General features: G+C 49.4%; 1 protein-coding gene across 1 annotated transcript; it reads right to left on the bottom strand.

The window, feature by feature from the left end:
* Positions 1–33: 33 nt before the first annotated feature.
* Positions 34–19898, bottom strand: Gys1 (glycogen synthase 1). Its single transcript, XM_028788865.1, has 16 exons — positions 19566–19898; positions 18034–18215; positions 16472–16663; positions 15231–15416; positions 14800–14944; positions 12790–12907; positions 12300–12420; positions 11722–11828; positions 10634–10693; positions 10469–10547; positions 8038–8151; positions 7576–7702; positions 4718–4813; positions 4452–4615; positions 1760–1840; positions 34–1622 (listed from the first exon to the last, which is right to left on the bottom strand). The coding sequence occupies exons 1-16, from the start codon at positions 19681–19683 to the stop codon at positions 1296–1298; spliced, it is 2217 nt and encodes a 738-aa protein (XP_028644698.1). The 5' UTR covers positions 19684–19898; the 3' UTR covers positions 34–1295.
* Between the last annotated feature and the right edge of the window lie 103 nt (positions 19899–20001).

Genomic DNA, 20001 nt, shown 5'->3' with positions numbered 1-20001 from the left:
CACCACAACACAAGAGCTCATGTCCAGCTACAGTTGGCATTCTTAAATACATGTTTTGTTTTTTTTCTTTTCAATCTCTGGACACACTCCACTCACACACCTTCTGCCCTCCCCCTCCCAAATGCAAACCAAAGGCATTGGGCCAGACACAGCACATGTGAGGAAGGGACTGCCCATTCACTGAAGCTGGGGGCAGGACGAAGCTTGCAGGCAGAAAGGCCTCGAGGTACATGTGGGGCTTCAAGAAGCCAGTGGGCTCGGTTTTGCATCAGGAGAGGGGACCAGGGAGCAGCACAGTGACAAGACTCCTGATTCAGCCACTGGGACCCAGGACCCAGTGGTTTCACAGCGGGCTGAGCATTTGTGTGGTTGACAGACATTCTGCCCTCAATGGAGGCATTCCCTAGAGGGGACACTGGACCAGGGAAAAGAATAATGTCTGGTCCAACCCAGGCATGCTCCATAGAAGAAATGAACAGGACGATATCCAGGGAAGCCAATCTTGCAGCATGGCCTGGCATCTCAGACGTGGGTTGAAATGGAGGACCCTAAGCATTCTGCTACCTCTGCTTTGTTTTTGAGACAGTGTCTCATGTTGCCTAGTTTGACCTTGAACTCTCTATGTAGCAGAGGATGACCGTTAACTCCTGATCCGTATACTCTACCTACTGAGTGCTGGGATTATAGATGCGTATCATCACACCAGGTTTATGAGGTTCTAAAGCTAGATCCCAGGCTTCCGGCACGCTAGGCAAGCAGTCTGCCAACTGAGCTACCTCGCCAGCCGGTATTCAATTATGTTAATCCCTGAAATGTCCTAACTCTGGACTTGGCTACTTCAGTTGTAGGGAAGCCACACAGATTCTAACATGAGGTGGTCCCGGAGGTCAGGCCTGAGCATAGCATACTCTGTATGATTATAGGAGCAAATGAAGAAGCCGCAACCTGGAAACCAATAAACCAGGTGTCCTAAAACCTCTGGCATTGAAGAACAATGGCAGATTCCTAGCCTCTGGGACCCAGTCTAAGCCTGGAGACTCCAGATCAGTGCACAAAGAATGCATTCTGCATTCCAATGCAATCCAAGAAAGGCACGGTGGCGTGGAGTGTGCGAACTCCAAGATTGGAGCCAAAGGGCTGGAGTGTCTGAAACGGAGGTTGGGCTATGGACCACACTTGGCAGGGGTCCCACTCGGGGTCTGGAGTGGGGTTCAGGCACCCTCCCATCTGCATAGGCCCTCTGTGAGAGGTGCACAGGACAGGCAGGGAATGGGGTTAGGATGGGGGTGGGGGGCTTAGTTGCGCTCTTCGCCCAGGGAACTGGTAGGACTCAGGGGCTCAGTGGGCGTGCTGAGTGAGCTGGAGGGCCCCGTGTCCACTGAGTTGCTTCTCTTGCTGCCGCCTGTGGAGGAGGAACAGGAGGCCCTGCGTGGCCACTCGGGTGCCCGGATGTTGCGGCGATCTTTGGCAGCCTCTTCTTCCTCGTCATAACGCTCACTGTCTTCCCCCAGGGGTCCATCCCGTGGCTCTTCCTCATCCTCACTCTGGTGTGGGCTGGAGTGTCGAGACAACGAGGGCGACGGCGGCACGGAGGCTGGCCGTGGGTAACGGTACCCCTGGGTCTGCATGCCCAGAGCAGGCATAAACCAGAATAATGGATACCACTTAAGTCCCTACAAGTATCCACTAATCGTCAACCCCAAACCAGCCTGCCCCAGCCCTTCAGTCCTGGCCCAACGTTGGTCCCAGTTCCACTTACCGCATCTACCTCATGGGGCTCATAGGTGAAGTGGTCTGGAAAGGCCTTGGCCAGTGCCATGTGGCGCGCAGACATGTAGTACTAGGCAGAAAGGAAGGCAGACAAGACAGTGTCAAGGACAAAGTTTACACACCCAGCTTCTGGTAGATAAATCCCAGCCACTTTTGCTTGTTTGTCTGTTTTGTTTTGCTTTGTTTTGTTTTCTTGAGACAGAGTTTCTTTGTGTAGCCCTTGGCTGTCCTGGAACTCTGTAGATCAGGCTGACTTCAAAAATCACGGAGATCTGCCTGCCTCTGCCTCCCCAGTGCTTGGGATTTATTTAAGGCATGTGGCACCACTGACTGGCCACATTTTTTTTCTAAAGGAGAGACATGCCACTCCCCACTCCCCACCCCCCCATCACTGGTGGACACAAGGCAGGGTCTCTACCACTGAACCACTTCTGTGGTAGATTGTAGTTAAGGCTCTAAAACCTAAAGGCATGCCTGGCTCCCTTGCTCCACCACTGAGCCATGCTCTGTCACTGCTGGAGTCCCCAGCAAATTTCACTGGGTAATTGTTAGCCTACACTGGCTAGTAGTATAGATAGTATGATTTTTCTGCCTCACCTTTCCAAGTAGCTGGATGACAGGCCTGGGCCAATAGGTATAGGTGGCCACACCTTATTGTATTTTCTGTTTTGAGCTGGGAATGTCACTATGTGCCTCCAGCTGACTTTGAACTTTCAGTCAGGTCCCATCTGCTGCACCTTTATACAAATGAGCACACTGGGCAAAGTTATCTCTCCTATGCAAATATTCCTATGAAAATGTAAATGTTCCATCTGGGCTAGGCATGGACAATCCTCTAGTCATACCTTACTACAGAGCAGGTAAATTCTCAAACAGAATACTGTTTTAGTCACATGCAAATGAGACCTCTGACCAGATACCATTTCTAGACTGTCTGTCTTTCTTTCTTTCTTTCTTTCTTTCTTTCTTTCTTTCTTTCTCTCTTTCCTTCTTTCTTTCTAGTTTTTGAGACTGGATCTCTCTATGTAGTCCTGGCTGCCCTAGACCTGGCTATGTAAAAGAGGCTGGCCTTGAACTCACAGAGACCCACCTGTCTCTGCCTCCAAGTGCTTGGATTAAAATGTGCACTCCAATACCCGACTCTCTTTTCATTTTTGGTGCATATGCATGTATGTGCGCATATGTGTCTATATACAGAGGCCAGAGGACAATTTCAGGTGTCATTTCTTAGGTGCAATTCATCCTGAGTTTTGTTTTGTAAGATTTATTTATTTTGTATGAGTATATGTACATATGATGTGTGCTGTCATGTGCCTGTGTGTAGGGACCCAAAAGACGGCATTCAATCTTTTGTAGCTGGAATTAAGTGTTTCTGGGATGCAGGTTATGTGAGTGCCATCTGACCCCTCGTCTTCATGACTCAGAGCAAGTGTTCTTACTACACTGAGCATCTCTCCAGTCCCTCTCTTTCTTCCTTTCCTTCTTTCTTCTTTTCTTTCTTTCTTTCTTTCTTTCTTTCTTTCTTTCTTTTTTTTTTTTTTTTGAGACAAGCTCTTGCTATGTAGACTAGGATGGCTTTGAACTCAGTTTCTGCCTGTAACGTGCTGGAATTAAAGGCACGCAACCCCACACCTGGCCTTCACCCTGTTTTTTGAGGCGGGACTTGCCATAAATAGGATGCTGGCTGTTCAGTGAGTCCCTTTTCTTTCTTTTTTATTTTTTGTTGTTCTTTTGAGACAAGGTGTCTCTGTGTGCTCTTGGCTGTCATGGAACTTACTCTAGACCAGGCTGGCCCTGAACTCAGATATTTGCTTCCAGAGTGCTAGGCACCACCACTGCCTGGCCCTGGGATATCCTCTTATCTCTACCTTCCAGTGCTAGAATCACAGGGACCATCATGTTGGGGTTTTTAAAAATATGTGTATGGGTGTTTTGCCTGCATGTATTCTATGTGTTGTAAGTATGCCTGGTGCCCACAGAAGCCTAGAGGGTGTCAAATCCCCTGGAAATGGAATTACAGATGTTTGTGAGCCACCATGTGGGTGCTGGGAACTAAACCCTAGTCCTCTGGAAGAGCAGCCAGTGTTATGTGTCTAGCTAGCTCTGACAACAATTCCTTTCTTTCTTTTTTGTTTGCTTTGTGCATTGTGTTTTGGCTGCATGTATGTCTGTGTGACAGTGTCAGATCTTGGAGTTACAGATGGTTATGAGCTGCCATGTGGGTGCTGGGATTTGAACCATTGAGCTGTCTCTTCAGTCTGACATCACTTCCTTAAAGAGACAGCAACTATGATAAGTAGGAAACCTTGACCTATCTCCGGACTCTTCATTTGTTTGTTTGTTTTTCTTTGTAGCCCTGGCTGTCCTGGAAATCACTTTGTATCCAGTTGCTTCTACCTCCTGAGCTCTGGGATTAAAGGCCTACACCACCACATCAGGCTATCTCCATCCCCTCTCTCTCTTTCTCTTTTGATTTTTCAAGACAAGGTTTCTTTGTGTAACAGAGCCCTAGCTGTCCTGGATTCCTTCAGAAATCTAGCTGCCCTGGTACTCACAGAAATCTACCTGCCTCTGCCTTCTGAGTGCTAAGATTAAAGGCGTGCGCCACCATACCTGGCCCTATCTCCATTCTTTTAAGGCTACAGAACAAGAGGAGGCCTAGGACAGGGAATCAGTCATACCCGGCCTAGGTACTTCCAATCCAACAGGTCGGACAATCGTTCTGTGCGATTCCGCTGGATGATGCGCTGTCGCCGGCTCTGCTGGCAGAAGCTGTACAGGAAGGAGGTGAGCTGCGAGCATGAGTCATCCAAGCTGCGGAACCTCCGATCCAGAATGTAAATGCCTGCAGAGGCAGGAATCAGGATTTGTTAACAACAGAGTCTGAATTGTGGCCCAGCCCGCTCCCCCCGCCCCCCTCAGTGTTCTGTCCTCCCTTTGCACTGACCGTAAGCTGAGGGATCTGCGATGTGCTCCTCCATAAAGCACCCAAAGCCGGAGAGGTTGGTGGAGATGCTGGGGATGCCCATGACAGTGCACTCCGCTGTAGCGCCAAAGGGGGAGGGGGGGAGCTATTCAGTAGCCTGCCCTGTTAGAGATATCTCTATGTCGCCACCTGCTGGCAAGTAAACCAACTGCGCCTGGAGATACCCGCAAGGGAGTGTAGGGCCTCCCCCATTTTTAGGAACCTAAGGTAAGCAAAGACTCAGAAAAGAGAATCTGTGGGAAAAGTTTGTGATGAAAAGGATAGATATTTATGGAACACTAACCAACGCTGGCTCGCATAACTAACTTTACTTAACCATCACTACAACACGACGGTAACATTCATTTGTGTGCGTACGCGCGCATGTTTGTGCGTGCACGTGTGCGCGCCAGAGTATACTCTTTAGATTATGACACGACTGTAGGTTGGTTGTAGTTATTGCTTTATGATTTATTAATTTTTAATTTTTTATGGGTGTGGGTGTTCTGCCTATATACATATCTGTGCACCACGTGTATGCACCACCTGTGGAGGCCAGAGGAGAGTGTCCGAGCCTCTGGAAGGGCAGTTACAGACTGCTGTTAGCAGCCAAATGGGTGCCAGGAATTGAATCTGGGTTTTTTTTTATAGCTGTTCTGTTTTATTTTTTCCTTCCTTTTTTTTTTTTTTTGCTTGTTTGTTTTTATTTTTAATTTTTTTTTTTTATTTATTTTTTGTTTTTTTCGAGACAGGGTTTCTCTGTGTAGCCCTGGCTGTCCTGGAACTCACTCTGTAGACCAGGCTGGCCTTGAACTCAGAAATCCGCCTGCCTCTGCCTTCCAAGTGCTGGGATTAAAGGCGTGCGCCACCACTGCCCGGCTGCTTGTTTGTTTTTAAAGATTTATTTATTTTATGTATGTGAGTACACTGTCACTGTCTTTAGACACACCAGAAGAGGGCATCAGATCTCATTGCAGATGGTTGTGAGCCTCCATGTGGTTGTTGAGAATTGAACTCAGGACCTCTGGAAGAGCAGTCAGTGCTCTTAACCACTGAGCCATCTCTCCAGCCCTTATTTTTGGCTTTCTTGAGACAAGGTCTCACCATGTAGCTCTGGCTATCCTGGAGCCCACTGTGTAGACCAGGCTAGCCTCAAACTCATAGAGATCCACCTGCCTCTGCCTCCTGAGTACAGGGATCAAAGGCATGTGTGACTGACTACATCCAACAAACTGAGGTCCTCTAGAAGAACAGTATTCTTAGTCGCTAAGCCATCTCTCCAGCCCCTCTTTTTTTAAGACAGAATCTTATGTAGCCCAGGATGGCCCTGAAACCACTATGTAGCCAAAACTGACCTTAAATTCCTAATCTTCCTGCGTCTGCATACCACTAGTTATCACTAGAGGTGCACATGCTCCTTAGTGGGTTTGCTTTTGAGACAGGGTCTTACTGTGTAGCTCAGGCAGGCTGTGGGATGATGACTCTCCTGCCTCAGCTTCCCCAGTGTGCTACTACACTCAGCTCGCAGCCTGTGTCCACTAGTTGTAAGAAATGATCTGAGTGAGAGGCGATGCAGCAGCGTGTGACCCAAGGTTCAGGAAGCTGAGGCAGGGACTGCCGTGAATTCAGCCAGGGCCACAGGGGCCCTCGGAGCTGTCAGACACAGCAGCCATTATCACCTTTTTTTTTCTGAGACAGGGTTTTTCGGTGTACTCCTGGCTGTCCTGGAACTCACTCTGTAGACCAGGCTGGCCTTGAACTCATGGACCGCCTGTCTTTGCCTCCCGCATACTGAAATTAAAGGCGTGCGCCACCACCACCTGGCTCCATTATCATGTTGACCAGAGCAAAATGATGATTTGTAAGTGACTCTCAAGACCAGGACCTGTTGATGTCCCCTCATGGGGGTTGGGGGGAGTGAGGAGCAGCAACTGGGATGTAAATAAATAAATTAATTAAAAAGATTTTAAAAAGAATGAATGAATAAACGTAATAAACTAAAAAAGAAGTGGGGGTGGGGACATTAGACCCTCTGTGGAGGTTCTAGCCCTTCCTTCCAACATCTCCCTCCCCTCACACAAGTTCTATAAGGAAGCCCAATAAACTCACTCTGTGTGTGTGTGTGTGTGTGTGTGTGTCTGTCTGTCTGTCTGTCTGTCTACAATTCAGTGCAGAATTGATGAATATGTCTATAATACAAGGTAGAGGTAGGAAGGTCAAGAGTTCAAGGTCACCCTTAGATACCTGTGAACTTGAGACCAGCTTGAATATCAGAAAACAAGCAAGCCTAAAAAAAATAAATAAATAAATAAAAGGGAAAACCCTACAGTTTCCCCTCAGTGAGGGAAAATTACACACAAGCAATTCTGACTCAGAGCTCAGGGCTGAAAACAGGCGAGGAGAGAAAGAAGTAGGAAGTCTCTGGGGACCAGAAGGGGAAGCTCAGAGGGTAGAGGGCTCGCCTGGCATGCACAGAGCCCCAGCTTCTACAGCCGGTACTGTAACAACAGATCACGGGGCTGCAGCACTCGGGAAGCAGAAGCAAGATCAGGAGTTCAAGACCAGCCTGGGCTACATGGCAAGTCTGAGAAGCAGTGGAGAAAAGGTCTCGCTCATCTGCAATTCAAGCATCAGCAAACTGGAGCTGAGTCTATCAGTGATGATGACCAGAAACGACTGTCAGTCTTCTAGTCCCGAGCCAGGTAGATTTCTGTTACAAACATGTGCATCGGGGCAGGGTAGACCCCACCATCATCCCTAAACTGAGGAGCCATGATGCAGGGTCACGCCAGAACTGAACACGACCCAGCAGTCTGCCACCCCTTGCCTGCTGCACTCACCAGGTGTATAGCCCCAGGGCTCATAGTAGGAGGGGAAGACCCCAAGGTGACAACCACGGACAAATTCCTCATAATCCACGGGGAGTAGAGGGCTTGTGGAAGAAAGGAATTCTGGGTGAAAAATCACCTGTTGAGAGAGGAGAAGGGCTTAGCTACGTCTAGCCACCTAGAGTAGCCCAGAGAGGGTACATTTCTCTAGAAACACACAGCAAGTCAACAACAAGCTGAAGACTTAAACTTAATTCATTTGCCTTCAGAAGCCAGGGTTCTTTCTAAACAGTGTAGTCAACAAACTAGGTAGATAAGAAGTGTGAGGTCAAAAGAAGAAGAAGGAAGAGGAAGAAGAGGAGGAGGAAGAGGAAGGAGAGAAAGAGGAGGAGGGGGGAGGAGGAAGAGGAGGAGGGTGTTCCAGGAAGAACGCTTTCCCCTGCTACAGCCCACCAACCGATGGCCAGCCCTCACCTTCACACGGTCAGCACTACTGTTGAAAAGGCCAATTCGGCGGATGGTAGTCAAGATGGGGTCTGAGGAATCATCCAGCATGTTGTGGGTACACACAGGTGGGAACGACTGCCGCTGTAGAAAGCAGAAGTGAGGTAGGGGGCGGTCAGGGGACGATTCGCTCCTGTTCCTGACCTGTGAGGGATCTGAAGAAGCTACCAACAGAGGTCAGCATACTCGTGGCTGGAATCCAGCTTTTTACTATCATGAGGGAAACCAAAACCAAAACCAAAACTAAAACCAAAACCAAACAAAACAAAATCCCAGCCAAACTGAGGCGGAGTGCCCTTAAGGCACTCCACAGCTTGTGAGGAAATGTCTTTGTTTAGTTATATAGTCTTGTCTGTCAATAAAGAAAACTCAAGGAACCTCACCAAGATGGAAGCAACCCTGTAACTTCATCGCTGTCCTGGCTGATGTAACTAAAGGAGAATGGCAGCAGAATGTTGACTCGGCTCCCCCATCTTCCCTCCCTGGAAAAAAAGCTCTAAAGAATTGTAAATACCCCAGCCAAGTGGACAGTTATGTCCATTTGACAGCAAGTTACAAGGGCAGCTGGGAGTTGTAGTTTCCTTATGAAAATTCATACCTTACTATCACCACCATCACTACCACTACCACCACCCCATGCCCACAGAGAAGGGAAGCACGACTTCAGAAGTCACAGCTGCAACACAAAGTAAGACTGACAGGAAATCCCAGCCCTCTCTCTTATGACAAGTTCTTTACAACTATTCCATCATCATGTGAGATGTTTGGGAGGTGTTTGAGAGTGAAAAACTACAACTCCCAGCAGGCCCAGGTTAGGCTTCATGGATAAAGCCAGCTGTCTAATTTCAAAAATATTTTGTCCAAAGGCACATTCTACCTCATTAGTGCATGCTAGCTGTCTAGATCCCAAAACTCAGCCTCATCAATGCCAACCATCGGCACCAGTCCCTTGACCCACAGGAAATAAATGAACTCTAACTCCCAAAAGCCTTAGGGGCAAAGAAAGTCAGTCCCAAGAGCTGATGGGAGTTGGGAGTTGCAACAGCTCTTCCTAATGTTTCCTGTCCTTTTAATTCCAACCTCAGAAATCAGAGGGTTCTGTGGAAGGTAAGACACAGCCATGGAGCCGGGTGGGAAGTGCACGCCTTTAATTCCAGTACTTGGAAGCAGAACCAGGTGGATCTCAGTTCGAGGCCAGCCAGCTTTACAGAGTGAGTTCTAGGACAGTGAATAGTGGCTCTCGGGCATTCTGTTTCTCCAGGAAGCACTAGGTGTATTGGCTGGCCTATCTCCTAAAGGTCCCTTAAACTACCATTCTCAACGCACCCTAGGGGCAGCAGAAACCGAAGTTGTCACTTGCGGGGGAGGGGGGGATCTTCTGAACCTTCAGTGAACTAAAGTTCCTAGAAAGAAATGTACCTTAACAGAGAACAACCTTCTGCAAGGCTGATTGACTGTGGAGATGTTGGAATGTGGCAGGTCTAGAGTCTAATTAGACTTTATCTCATAAAAATAAAGCCAGGTGGGGTGGTGCACATACCAGCACTCCAAAGGCAGAAATAGGTGGATCTCTGAGTTAGAGGCCAATCTGATCCATAGAGACAGTTTCAGGATAGACAGGGCTACACAGAGAAACCTTGTCTGCAAAACAACAAACCACCACCAACAAAATACCACCACTACCACCACCAACAACAGCAAAAGATCACCACTACCAACAACAAACATGTATCTTGGTCTAGTTCAGCCACCCTGAATTGCTGCCACTCCTTGCTACCTGTCCCTGATCTAATAAGGGCTGTGTCTTAAAATCTTTTGGGGGTGCAGGAACTCAGCAAAACCCTAGTTTTCACCAAGACTAGAAGTGTTCCCAGACAGTACTTTAGACCTAGAACTGAGATTTTTTCCCCCCTTTCCTGTGACTCTTCTTAACCTGCTGTCTCCAGCGGTGTATTTTAAAAATTAATTTACTTGTTCACCTTACATCCCTGTATCAGCCCTCCTGTCCTCTCATCTCCCCTCACCATTCCCCCTCCCTCCTCCTCTGAGAAGGGGATCCTTCTCCTTCTGTGTATCTCTCCAGCAATGTACTTATAAAAGGGCCTTCATTCATTATCATCTGTGTTCTGTTATCATAAAAAGTCACAAGATTGTTACTGTGTTGGAACACTGTAACCTGAATCTGTGTTCTCAGTCCATGCTTATACTTGGCTCCAGAATAAACTTTCTTACCCATTCTGATGTGATGGATGTGTTTTGCCATTGACATTTCTCTGGATTTCAGAACTGGACCCTCTCTAAAGGGCCACAAAGAGAACAGAAGTTCCAGAAACCATTGCAGCAAGAGGTCTCAGAAAATGCTGGGGCTGGCCAGCACTCTGCTCAGGGGTTAGGACCATACCTGAGTGGCGAAGATGGCCCTCTTCATCATAGTGAAGTCCTCCTTGTCCAGCATCTTGTTCATGTCTGGGAGGCTCCCCCTGCAAGGGGAGGGACAGGCATTTCAGAATGAAGTGATGGGACAGGTCAGGGGAATCACAGGAGCAGAGCCAGGGTTGACACTCACACTAAAAGGGACTCGTAGAGCTTCCTCCCAAATTTCTCCTTGACTGTATTGGCTGTGTCCCTGGAATGGAAAGGACCAATGTCACATCAGTCACCAGCCTGTATGCACTGTCAGGCTTTGTGGGCAACAGAGAAACTGAGGTCTGGGCTCAAGATCCATGCCCTGGGGGGACCTCAAACTGGAGGATGGGGAACTGGAGACTGCTTGAGTTCCCTGAGGTGTGTGGTCAGGGAGAGGTGGCCTTTCCTCTCCAACTTCAGTGACTCATCTGCAAGATGAGTGTAAAAATAGAATCAACCTCAGGAGGTTGCAGAGGGGAGTCTGAGAGGTCAGGGAAAGCCCAGCATACGGAGAACCTTCCAGAAATGTCAGCTATTATTAGGGTTAGGATGAGTCTTGGACAAAGCGCTGCTAGGCCCTGTTTTATAAACAGGAGGAATAATATTCTGAGAGGAACATCCTGGCACACAAGTTTGGAAAGACTGTCACCCTACTGTCTCATGACTTACGATCATCTCAGGGACATGCTGACCCAACCACACTGGGCTCTCCTCTCTCTCCAACTGCCTCCATTCATGCCCTGAGCCTGGCCTCAGTATGCTGCCCAGTGTGACCCTGAACTTATGACCTTCCAGCCTCCACTCCCCAAGTGTTAGAATTAGAGAAATGGACCACCACACACAGTTTATGCCCTGCTGGGGGCTGTGAGTGCGGAACAACACCCTACCAAGTGAGCTACATTTTCAGCTCTTCCTCATTTCTTAAACATGCACCTGCTGTTCCCAGGGCTTAGAACAGTGCCTGCCTCGTGGTAGATACTCGGAGACTGGCGGGCAATGAATGGGTAGGTTTCAGAGAGTAGGAAATAAACTCAGCGACCATGCGGTGGTTCAGCAAAATAACAAGGGGTCAGGGCAGAAACCTCACTGTGTGCCATCTGCCTGATCACATGCTCACACCCTGGCCAGGCCACATGCTTTAAGAGAGTTCACTAAGAATCCTGATCGTGTCAGAGATAGCCAGAGAGAGATAAGTCCATGGACACAGCAGGTCTGGGGCCCACGGGCTCCTGGCCGAGGACTGCTGACCATAGCTGTTTGCGCACGGCTTGGCCCTTCAGAGTTTCCACGTTGAAATTGTTGGTTCGAGCCGGCATGATGAAGAATGCGACAACTGTTTGCTCACTGCCATTCACCTAGGGAGGGGTAGGAGAGAAACATCAGGATGCTGGACTCAGTCACGCTACTGCTGCTAAGAATTATGGGACTTCGGATTTTCTTTTTCATAATAATTTAGGATATTAAAATCAAAGTCTACTGCATAGGTAGGTGCTTTACCACTGAGCCACACTCACAGCCCCTCACTAGGCAATTCTAGGCAGGGAATCTATCACTGAGTCATGCTGCTAGACTGGCTTTTATTTTGATACAGCATCTCAAAATGGCCCATTGACCTTGAACTCAGTCTATAGACAAAAGATTTTGATTGAGTTTTTTGATCTCCTGCTTCAGCCTCCCAGGTGCTGGGATAACGGGCACGGGCCACCAGCTCTCACTTCTGATCTTTCTGGGACTCTATGTTCCGCTCCTACCCAAGCTTCCATACCTGTCCCTTGGGTCTCTGGTCTCCCCCGCCCCCTCTCACTGTTCCACCCACCAGGCCTTACTCTGAGCAAATAGTTGAGCCGGGCCAACGCCTCCAGGAACACATCAGCTCCCTTGTTGGAAAACTCATAGCGGCCAGCGATAAAGAAATACAAAGTCTTGTCTAGGTTGAAGTCCAGGTGCCTAAACAAGCCACAGGAGACCATGAGGCCCGAGCTCCTCACCCTATGCTGAAACCAACAAACCCCAGAAGCCACAGGGCCAAAGAAAGTTTTTACAATGCACAGGTATCAGAGAGATACACACAAGTGTAGGATTTTCTCCTTGGATGGGTTTTACCCTAATACCCATCCCATAGCTCTGGATATCAAGAAATAACGGAGACCATAGCTGTCCAGGACTAAAGGACCAAAGAATCCAAACCCCCACCCTCTTCCTTGAGACTCAGGAGTCTTCTCTCCTCAGAGCTTGGGGTCTTGACCACAGACCTCCTCCTCAGACCCAGGATTCTCACCCCCCCAACCCTTTCTCTTAGCCATCTGGCCCACATACCCATAAAAATGACCACGCACAAACTCCTGGATTCGTGCTTTGCTCTGAGCATGAAGGTTCTGGAATTCATGCATAGCAGAGAACTTCTTCACATTCAGTCCGTTGGGGGTCACAATATCTAGGATTGGGGGAGAAGAGCCCATGCTTCATTTTCCATTGTGATAAACGTCACTGGCATGAAAGGAAGGGGAGGTGACTTCCCTTCCATAATGTCATGGTTTTGATGGCCTTTAGTGAACTCGGCTCCATAGAGACTGATTCAATGCCGCTACCTGACTCTTCTTACTCTTTTTATGTTTTAGATTTTTTCTTGTATTTTCTGTGTATAGTGGTTTTGCCTGCATGTATGTCTGTGTACCATATGTGTGTCTGTTGCCTGTGGAGGCCAGAAAAGGTGGTCAGTCTCCTGGAATTGGAGTGACAGATGGTTATAAGCCACCATGTGGGCTCTGGGAATTGCACCTGGGTCTCCAGAAAAGCAACCAGTGTTCATACACTCAGGCACAAACACGCACGTGTACACACATACACACACACACAAACATATATGCACACACACATGCACACAGACATAAAAACAAATAAACATTTTTAAAAAGTATATGAGGGGAGAAATGGTTGAGTCCCTAAAAGAGGCATGAAGACAGACAGTGTATTGTGAGCCAAGCGTGACACAGCATGTTAGTCAAGGCGACCCCAGAGCTATGCAGTGAGACCCTGGCTCAAAAAAGAAAAAAAAAAAAAGAGAAAGAGAGCAGATGTCCTGGAAGAAGCAGAGCAGTGGTTCTTCAGTTCCTGTCAGAGTGGGAGAAGGACAGATGGAAAACTACAGCTCCCACAGTTCCTGAGTGAATCAGGGCCCACGACACCATCCACCTGTAGGAGCTGAGGTACCGAGAGTTAGGCTTATAAAATAGAAGCTTTGATGAAAGAATGCTTTATTAAAAAAAAAAAAAAGAAAAGATCCAAGATCAGACCCAGTGCATTCAATAAAAGCTGGGCACAGTTAAATGTGCCTGTAACCCCAGCGTGGGAGTGGGGGAAGACAGGTGGGTCCTGGGAGCTTACACAGCCTCCCCAAAATGGTGAACTTCAGGTTCAATGAGAGACACTGTCTCACAAGAGTTGTTGGGGCCAGAGAAACGGCTCTGCAGTCAAATAAGCTTACTGCTCTTGCAGTGTGCAGCTGGAATAGTTAATAGTGCTTATAACTGCAGCTGAAGGTTAGAATCCAAGTCCTCCTCTGCCCTCTGTGAACACACACACACACACACACACACACACACACGCCACGCATGTGTGCATGAACCCACTCACAAGGACACACACACATACACATAAATAAAAATAAATACTTCTAAAAAAATTAGGTGGATACTCACAGAAAAGACCCTCGACATTCTCCTCTGATTTTTACACACACGCACGCACTCACACACACATGCATGCACACACAATTATAACAAATCAACAAAAAATTACAAAAAAAAGAAAAAGAAATAGATAAATTTAAAAAAAAAAAGAAAAAAAAATGTAAGAAGCTGGGCGGTGGTGGCGCACGCCTTTAATCCCAGCACTTGGGAGGCAGAGGCAGGCGGATTTCTGAGTTTGAGGCCAGCCTGGTCTACAGAGTGAGTTCCAGGACAGCCAGGGTTACACAGAGAAATCCTGTCTTGAAAAAAAAAAATTACAACCTTCATCAGGACCTAGGGGCAAGATTTAGGAGCATATGGGACAGGATAGGCAAACCTAGTTCCAAATTTACTTTATTTGAAAATAAAGCCGGCAATGTTTGCATTTCTTTCAGAAGATCGGCATGTATATTAGCTATTCATAAAATCAGAATGAAGGAGACCACAGCTCCTGTTGTCCAGCTTCACCCATTACCACCTCAACCCAGGACTAATGGGAGTTGTTGTTCTAGTCTCTGGCATAAAATGACATTGGTGTTGAGCATGGCATAGAGCCTCTTACCTCAGCCACACATAAGGACCGCAGCTCAGACCCTACCTGGTTTCCTCTTGAGGAGATGTTGGGCCTCAATCGCGGTGATCTGGGACACCGTAGTGAAGACATGGGCACAGTGGGCTGCAGCCCGCTCCATGCAGTACCGGTGATAGATCTGCCTCTCGCCTGCTTCCTTGTCTACGTTGAACTGTGTAAGAAGGGAGAAAAGTCAGCGTTAAGAGGTCCAGGGTAAGGCTGGGATGTAGACTAGGGCCTTAGGGAGGCTGGGATTGACAGCTGCATTCTGAAAGGCGGGTCTGGGCTCGTACTCTTGGGTTTAAGGAGGACCAAGGAGGACTCTTGGGTCTGAGGGAGGAGGGCCAGGGCCTGCCCCTGTGTCTGATGGTGGAAGGGCCTGGACTCTTGGGAGCAGGATTCCCTGTGAGGGGTTTGGGCTATCCCACAATACAGAGTGTCCTACACTCGCAGCTCACATTCTCCAGGTTGTTGTAGAAGTCCACGGCACCAGCACACAGGTAGCGCCCCAGCAGCGTGGCGTGAGTGGTAAAGATGGTGGCCACGGGCAAGCGTCGGGCACGGCACAGGCACAAACCGACACCCGCCAACCATTCGTGGAAGTGAGCAACCACATACGGCTTCTCTTCATTCTGGGCCAGGAACTACGGGGCAACAGAGACAGGGTCACTGTGTTTCCACACAGCACAAAAGAAATCAGCAGCACTCCCCATCATGGACAAGGAAACGGGGGAGAGGTAAGCCCGCCATTAGGCAGAGCAGGCAGCATTCCCACAAAGGGCTGAAACCCCATTAGGCCAACCAGTCGACCCCGTCCCCAAAGGTTGATGGGAATTTTTGGTTTTGGTTTGTTTTGCCAATGTCTCTGGCAAAGCTGAACTGGAAGGACCAACGCCCCAAGCCCTGGTCACAATTCCAGGCACTTCGGTTCGTTCGTTCTTTCTTTCTTTCTTTCTTTCTTCCATCCTTCCTTTCTTTCTTTCTTTCTTTTGGTTTTCTTTTTCTTTTTTTTCTTTTTTTTAATTTTGATTTTTCTAGACAGGGTTTCTCTGTGTAGCCCTGGCTGTCCTGGAACTCACTCTGTAGAGCAGGTTGGCCTCGAACTCAGAAATTCGCCTGCCTCTGCCCCCTGAGATTAAAGGTACATGCCACCACTGCCCAGCTGAGCCTCAGCATTTCAATCAGGGGTAGCAGAATTTTTATGGGCAAAAAGCTCCCAGAGTTCCTTGAAGCGAGTAGCTCCTGTCTGTCCTAAGGCATTCCGATTAAGTTTCCTAAAACTTTTTAAAAAAATTCTAGAATGTGCACGGGATGAGGAAAGCCCAGATTTCTGGTTCTGAAACCAACTCAAGGTCGGTAAGTATCAAAAGTTCCCCCCAGTGTTTAGATACAATGGATCTCAAACTAGAGAGCAACTCCCAGAACTCCCAGGACCCAACCCTCTTCTGACAGGACAGTGCCAGTGTGCTTACACCTGGACGATTAGAGTAAATGAAGCTGCGGTTGGCACTTCTGCTCTCTGAGAAAAGAAGCTAGACTCTGAAGGATCAACCTTTCAGAGTTGATCCTTGGATTAAAAGAGTCTACAATTCCCAAAATTCCCAGGGGAAGCCCACCCTTTGGCCCAAGTGGTGATGATGATTACGGTTTCAAGTCTAGGTAGAAAGGCTGAGGTGGGGGGGTCTGTAGTAGGGCCTACCTCACCCAGGAACCAGGTGGTGAGGAAGCCAAACAGGACAGCGTCATTGGCCTCGCGGTCGTACCAGGGTACCCCGATGTTGCAGGTGTCCCAAAGCTCACCCTTCCAGCGCTCCAGAGCCCAGGCTGAGGCCCCCACATCCAGGAGCACCACTAGAGGTCCCCCTTCAATCAGCCAACGCCCAAAATACACCTGAGGGAAAGGCAAAGGGAGGCTTCAGAAGACCTCGCCCACATTCCTCACAGAGTTATTTCCCCAGCCTGGTAACTGAGCTCAGCTGGTTCACGTTTCCCTTCACCCATGGCCTCCTCTGTGGCCCTCTGTAACTCCGCCCACTGCCTTTCTCCTCTCCCCATTGGCCTGTTTTGTCATCTGAAGTCACGTGCCTATCAGCCAGGCCTGCACTTTTCTACCCATTGCCACGTTCCTAAAACTCGATGTTCTATTTCAGTCCCCATTAGCCCTTTTCCTCCTGAGACCACAGGTATGGCTCCAGGCCATTGATCTAACTCTGTCCCAACCTGGCTGCGTCCTGCCAGGGCCTCAATGGAGTACTCCTCCCCCTCCCAGCTGTTGTCTGCCCTTTTGCTGGGAGGGGGTCTATTATTAGGAACAGCTGCCCTGGGGGAGGGATGTGGCCACTCTGGGGTCCCATAGGGACATGATCTGGCCTGACTGGATGCTGGAGCCCACCCCAAACACAGGCTGTGAAGAGGCGGAGCCTCTGCACTTGTCTTCCCATCGGCAACTCTTCCAGGCTTCCTCCTTCTCACCTTCCCTCTCTTCTGGCTATCTCCTTGTAGTTCTTTCTTTTGGGGGATGGGAACCAGGGTTTCTCTGAGTAGCCCCGGCTGTCCTGGAACACACTCTGTAGTTTCTCAAAACTCAGAGAATCACCTCCCTCTGCCTCCGGAGTGCTGGGAACACCAGGCTTCTCTTTGTGGTTCTTAGGATGAAACCCACAGACCAAGCTAGGCAGGAGTTCTACCACTGAGCTATAATCCCAGACCCCTACTGGGGAATTCTAGGCAAGGACTCTATCACTGAGCCACGCCCCTTCCTCCTTAGTTCATGGATCTGCTCACCTCAGACTCTTTCCCTGTTTCTCCTCTCTTCATCTCTATTCTATCTTTTTGCCTGTCTGCTATTTGTCTTTATTTTTATTTGAGACAGTGTCTTCTTGTGGTCCAGACTGGCTTAGCACATACAGAGAGCCTCCTGCCTGGGCCTCCCTAGTGCTGGGATTGCAGGTGTGCGCATAATATCCAGCTCTGGCTGTCTTTCTGCCTCGCTCCAGCTTGTTTCTACCCTCTGGGTCTGAGGATCTCAGCTGAGATCCATCTCTATCCATCTGGCCTTTCTGACATCTGGTACCCACTGGCCTACTTCACCAGAGCCTGTCTATACCTGTCTATACCTGTCTATCGCTTTCCTCCCTAGGAAAGCTGGGAAAGTGCTACCCATAGCGATCTATGCCTCCCGCTTCCATTCCCCCTCCTCTTTACCTGTGGCTAGGGCCCCTGCTGGCGGTTCCCACCCCCCTGGGTAAGGCCGTGTCCCACCTTACAGCCCTTGCTGTTCATGGAATCCAGAGTCCTCTTCAGTTCAGGAGTTGGGGGCTCCAGGAGCTCTACCTGCGTCCTCACACCCTGCTCCGTGTAGGGTCCCACCAGATAGTAGTTGTCACCCCATTCGTCCCCTGTCACCTTCGCCTTCGTCTGCAGTACAGTGTAGATGCCACCCACTGTGGGCCAAAGTGCAAAAGGACAGACACCCACCATTGGTCCATAGCTTTGAGACCTGGTGGGTAATTGGGATGGGTGTGGGTAGTGTTGGGGTAGAAGATGGGCAGGAACCCAAACTTGGGAATCAAAGAAGGTAGGGCTAGAGGCTAGGGTCATGGAAAAGCAAACCTGAGGACAGCCCTCTTGGGTTTATGGAGAAAAGGACTGAGATCAGGATGCTGAGGGAAGAGCAGACTCCACTTAGACTCCTGGTCACGGGACAGGAAGTTGTAGAGAATTAGGAGCTGAAGTCCCTGGGCTCTAAAGCTCCCAGCTTTCAGATGCACTGGGAAGAATGGTGCACGGCCCCATCCAGCTACCCACAGTTACCTTAGGGAAGCTGGACTTAAGATCCCTCACCTTCAGGGGCCTGACGATGGTCACCCTGGGCTGGGACATAGACATGCTGGGCCCTGTTCCTCCCGTGACCCCACCTCAGATTTAGGAATCTAGGTCCTTAGCCTCCTCACTGAAACCAGTACCCCGGCAGTACACAGCACTGAGTCTGTCAACTCCCAACATGCTGGGAGACCCAGTCTCTTTCTCCCTCAAGATCCAGAAGAGGAAACACTGAGCTCCACAAGGCCCAGCTCCTGGGGATTCCAGCTCAGTGTTCTAACAAGCAAGCAGCTAGTGGTCTTAGACACCCATTCATACAACTTTGGCTGTGGGTGGGTTCCCCCCATCCTAGGGCCCAGCCCCTGACCAACTTAGGACTTCCAGCTTTCCTGATTCACACGAAGGCACCTCTCCACATAGGAAGCCATGGCTTAGGCCCTGAGCTTCTTCAAACTCTCAAGTTCCCAACACTCCCCCACCTTGGATCTAAGAATCTGAGTCTCCAGGCCCCTCTCAGCTTTACACTGGGTCATGTGCGCCATGCTTCCTGAAAAATCCACGAATCCCAACTTTTAGGAGCACTCCTACTTCACAGTCATATTCTCTGGACCACAGACCCAAAAGCTCCAGTGTTCCCTAGGCTTAGATGCATTAGCTCCTTCCCCTTTTAGATCCCAGGTCTCTCGGCCCTCGAAAATCTCCCTCCAAGACCCAGGAATCTTTCTCTGAGTGCCCTCTTCCCTAGATTGCAGAATCCGAAGGCTCCTTCCATCTTAAGAGTAGTCTTTTGTCCCTTCCCCCCAGGGCCTAGGACGCCTTCTCCAGCCCCTCCACAAGGACACAGAAGTCACAGGCACTTATCCCAAGACCCAAGAGTGCTCCACGTAGCTCTTTCCCCGTCTGAATCGGAGTTTCGGGACCCCATGCTCGCCTGCCCTCCTTGGTCAAGGGATCGACGCTGATGTTCTCACCCTTGTTGGCCACCTCCCAGGCCACCTCGAAAAGCACTGTGTTCTCCGGGTCGAATTCATCCTCCCAGTCTTCCAATCCTGGAAGCGAGGACATAGAGAGACTGCGGCTGAGAGGCATGGCTGCTGCGGGCAGGGGACTTCAAGTACCAAAAATGGAAACCCGAGAGGTCGGCTGGGAATGCACCAGATTTGGTGACCGGTCGAGTTAGCGGGTGTCCCAGGGGAAGCTTGCAAGGCTCTCCGCTTCCTACTGCACGACCGCACCCCCGCCCCAGAGCGCTCCTACTCAGGTAGGGTGAGCAGCGACAGTGAATTGGGAGGGCAGCTGCAGTGAAGCCTCGTGACCGCCAGGAGGCACTACTCATCCTGCTGGTCTAGCACGATTGGTCGGCGACTGGGGCGGGGGCTATTTCGTGTTCTTATTGGTGGATAGGAT

Source organism: Grammomys surdaster, unplaced genomic scaffold (assembly GCF_004785775.1).
Source record: "Grammomys surdaster isolate TR1022 unplaced genomic scaffold, NIH_TR_1.0 125769, whole genome shotgun sequence".
NCBI classification, from domain to species: Eukaryota; Metazoa; Chordata; class Mammalia; order Rodentia; family Muridae; genus Grammomys; species Grammomys surdaster.
The sequence above is the reverse complement of the archived record's forward strand: the minus strand, read 5'-3'. Positions and strand labels throughout refer to the sequence as shown.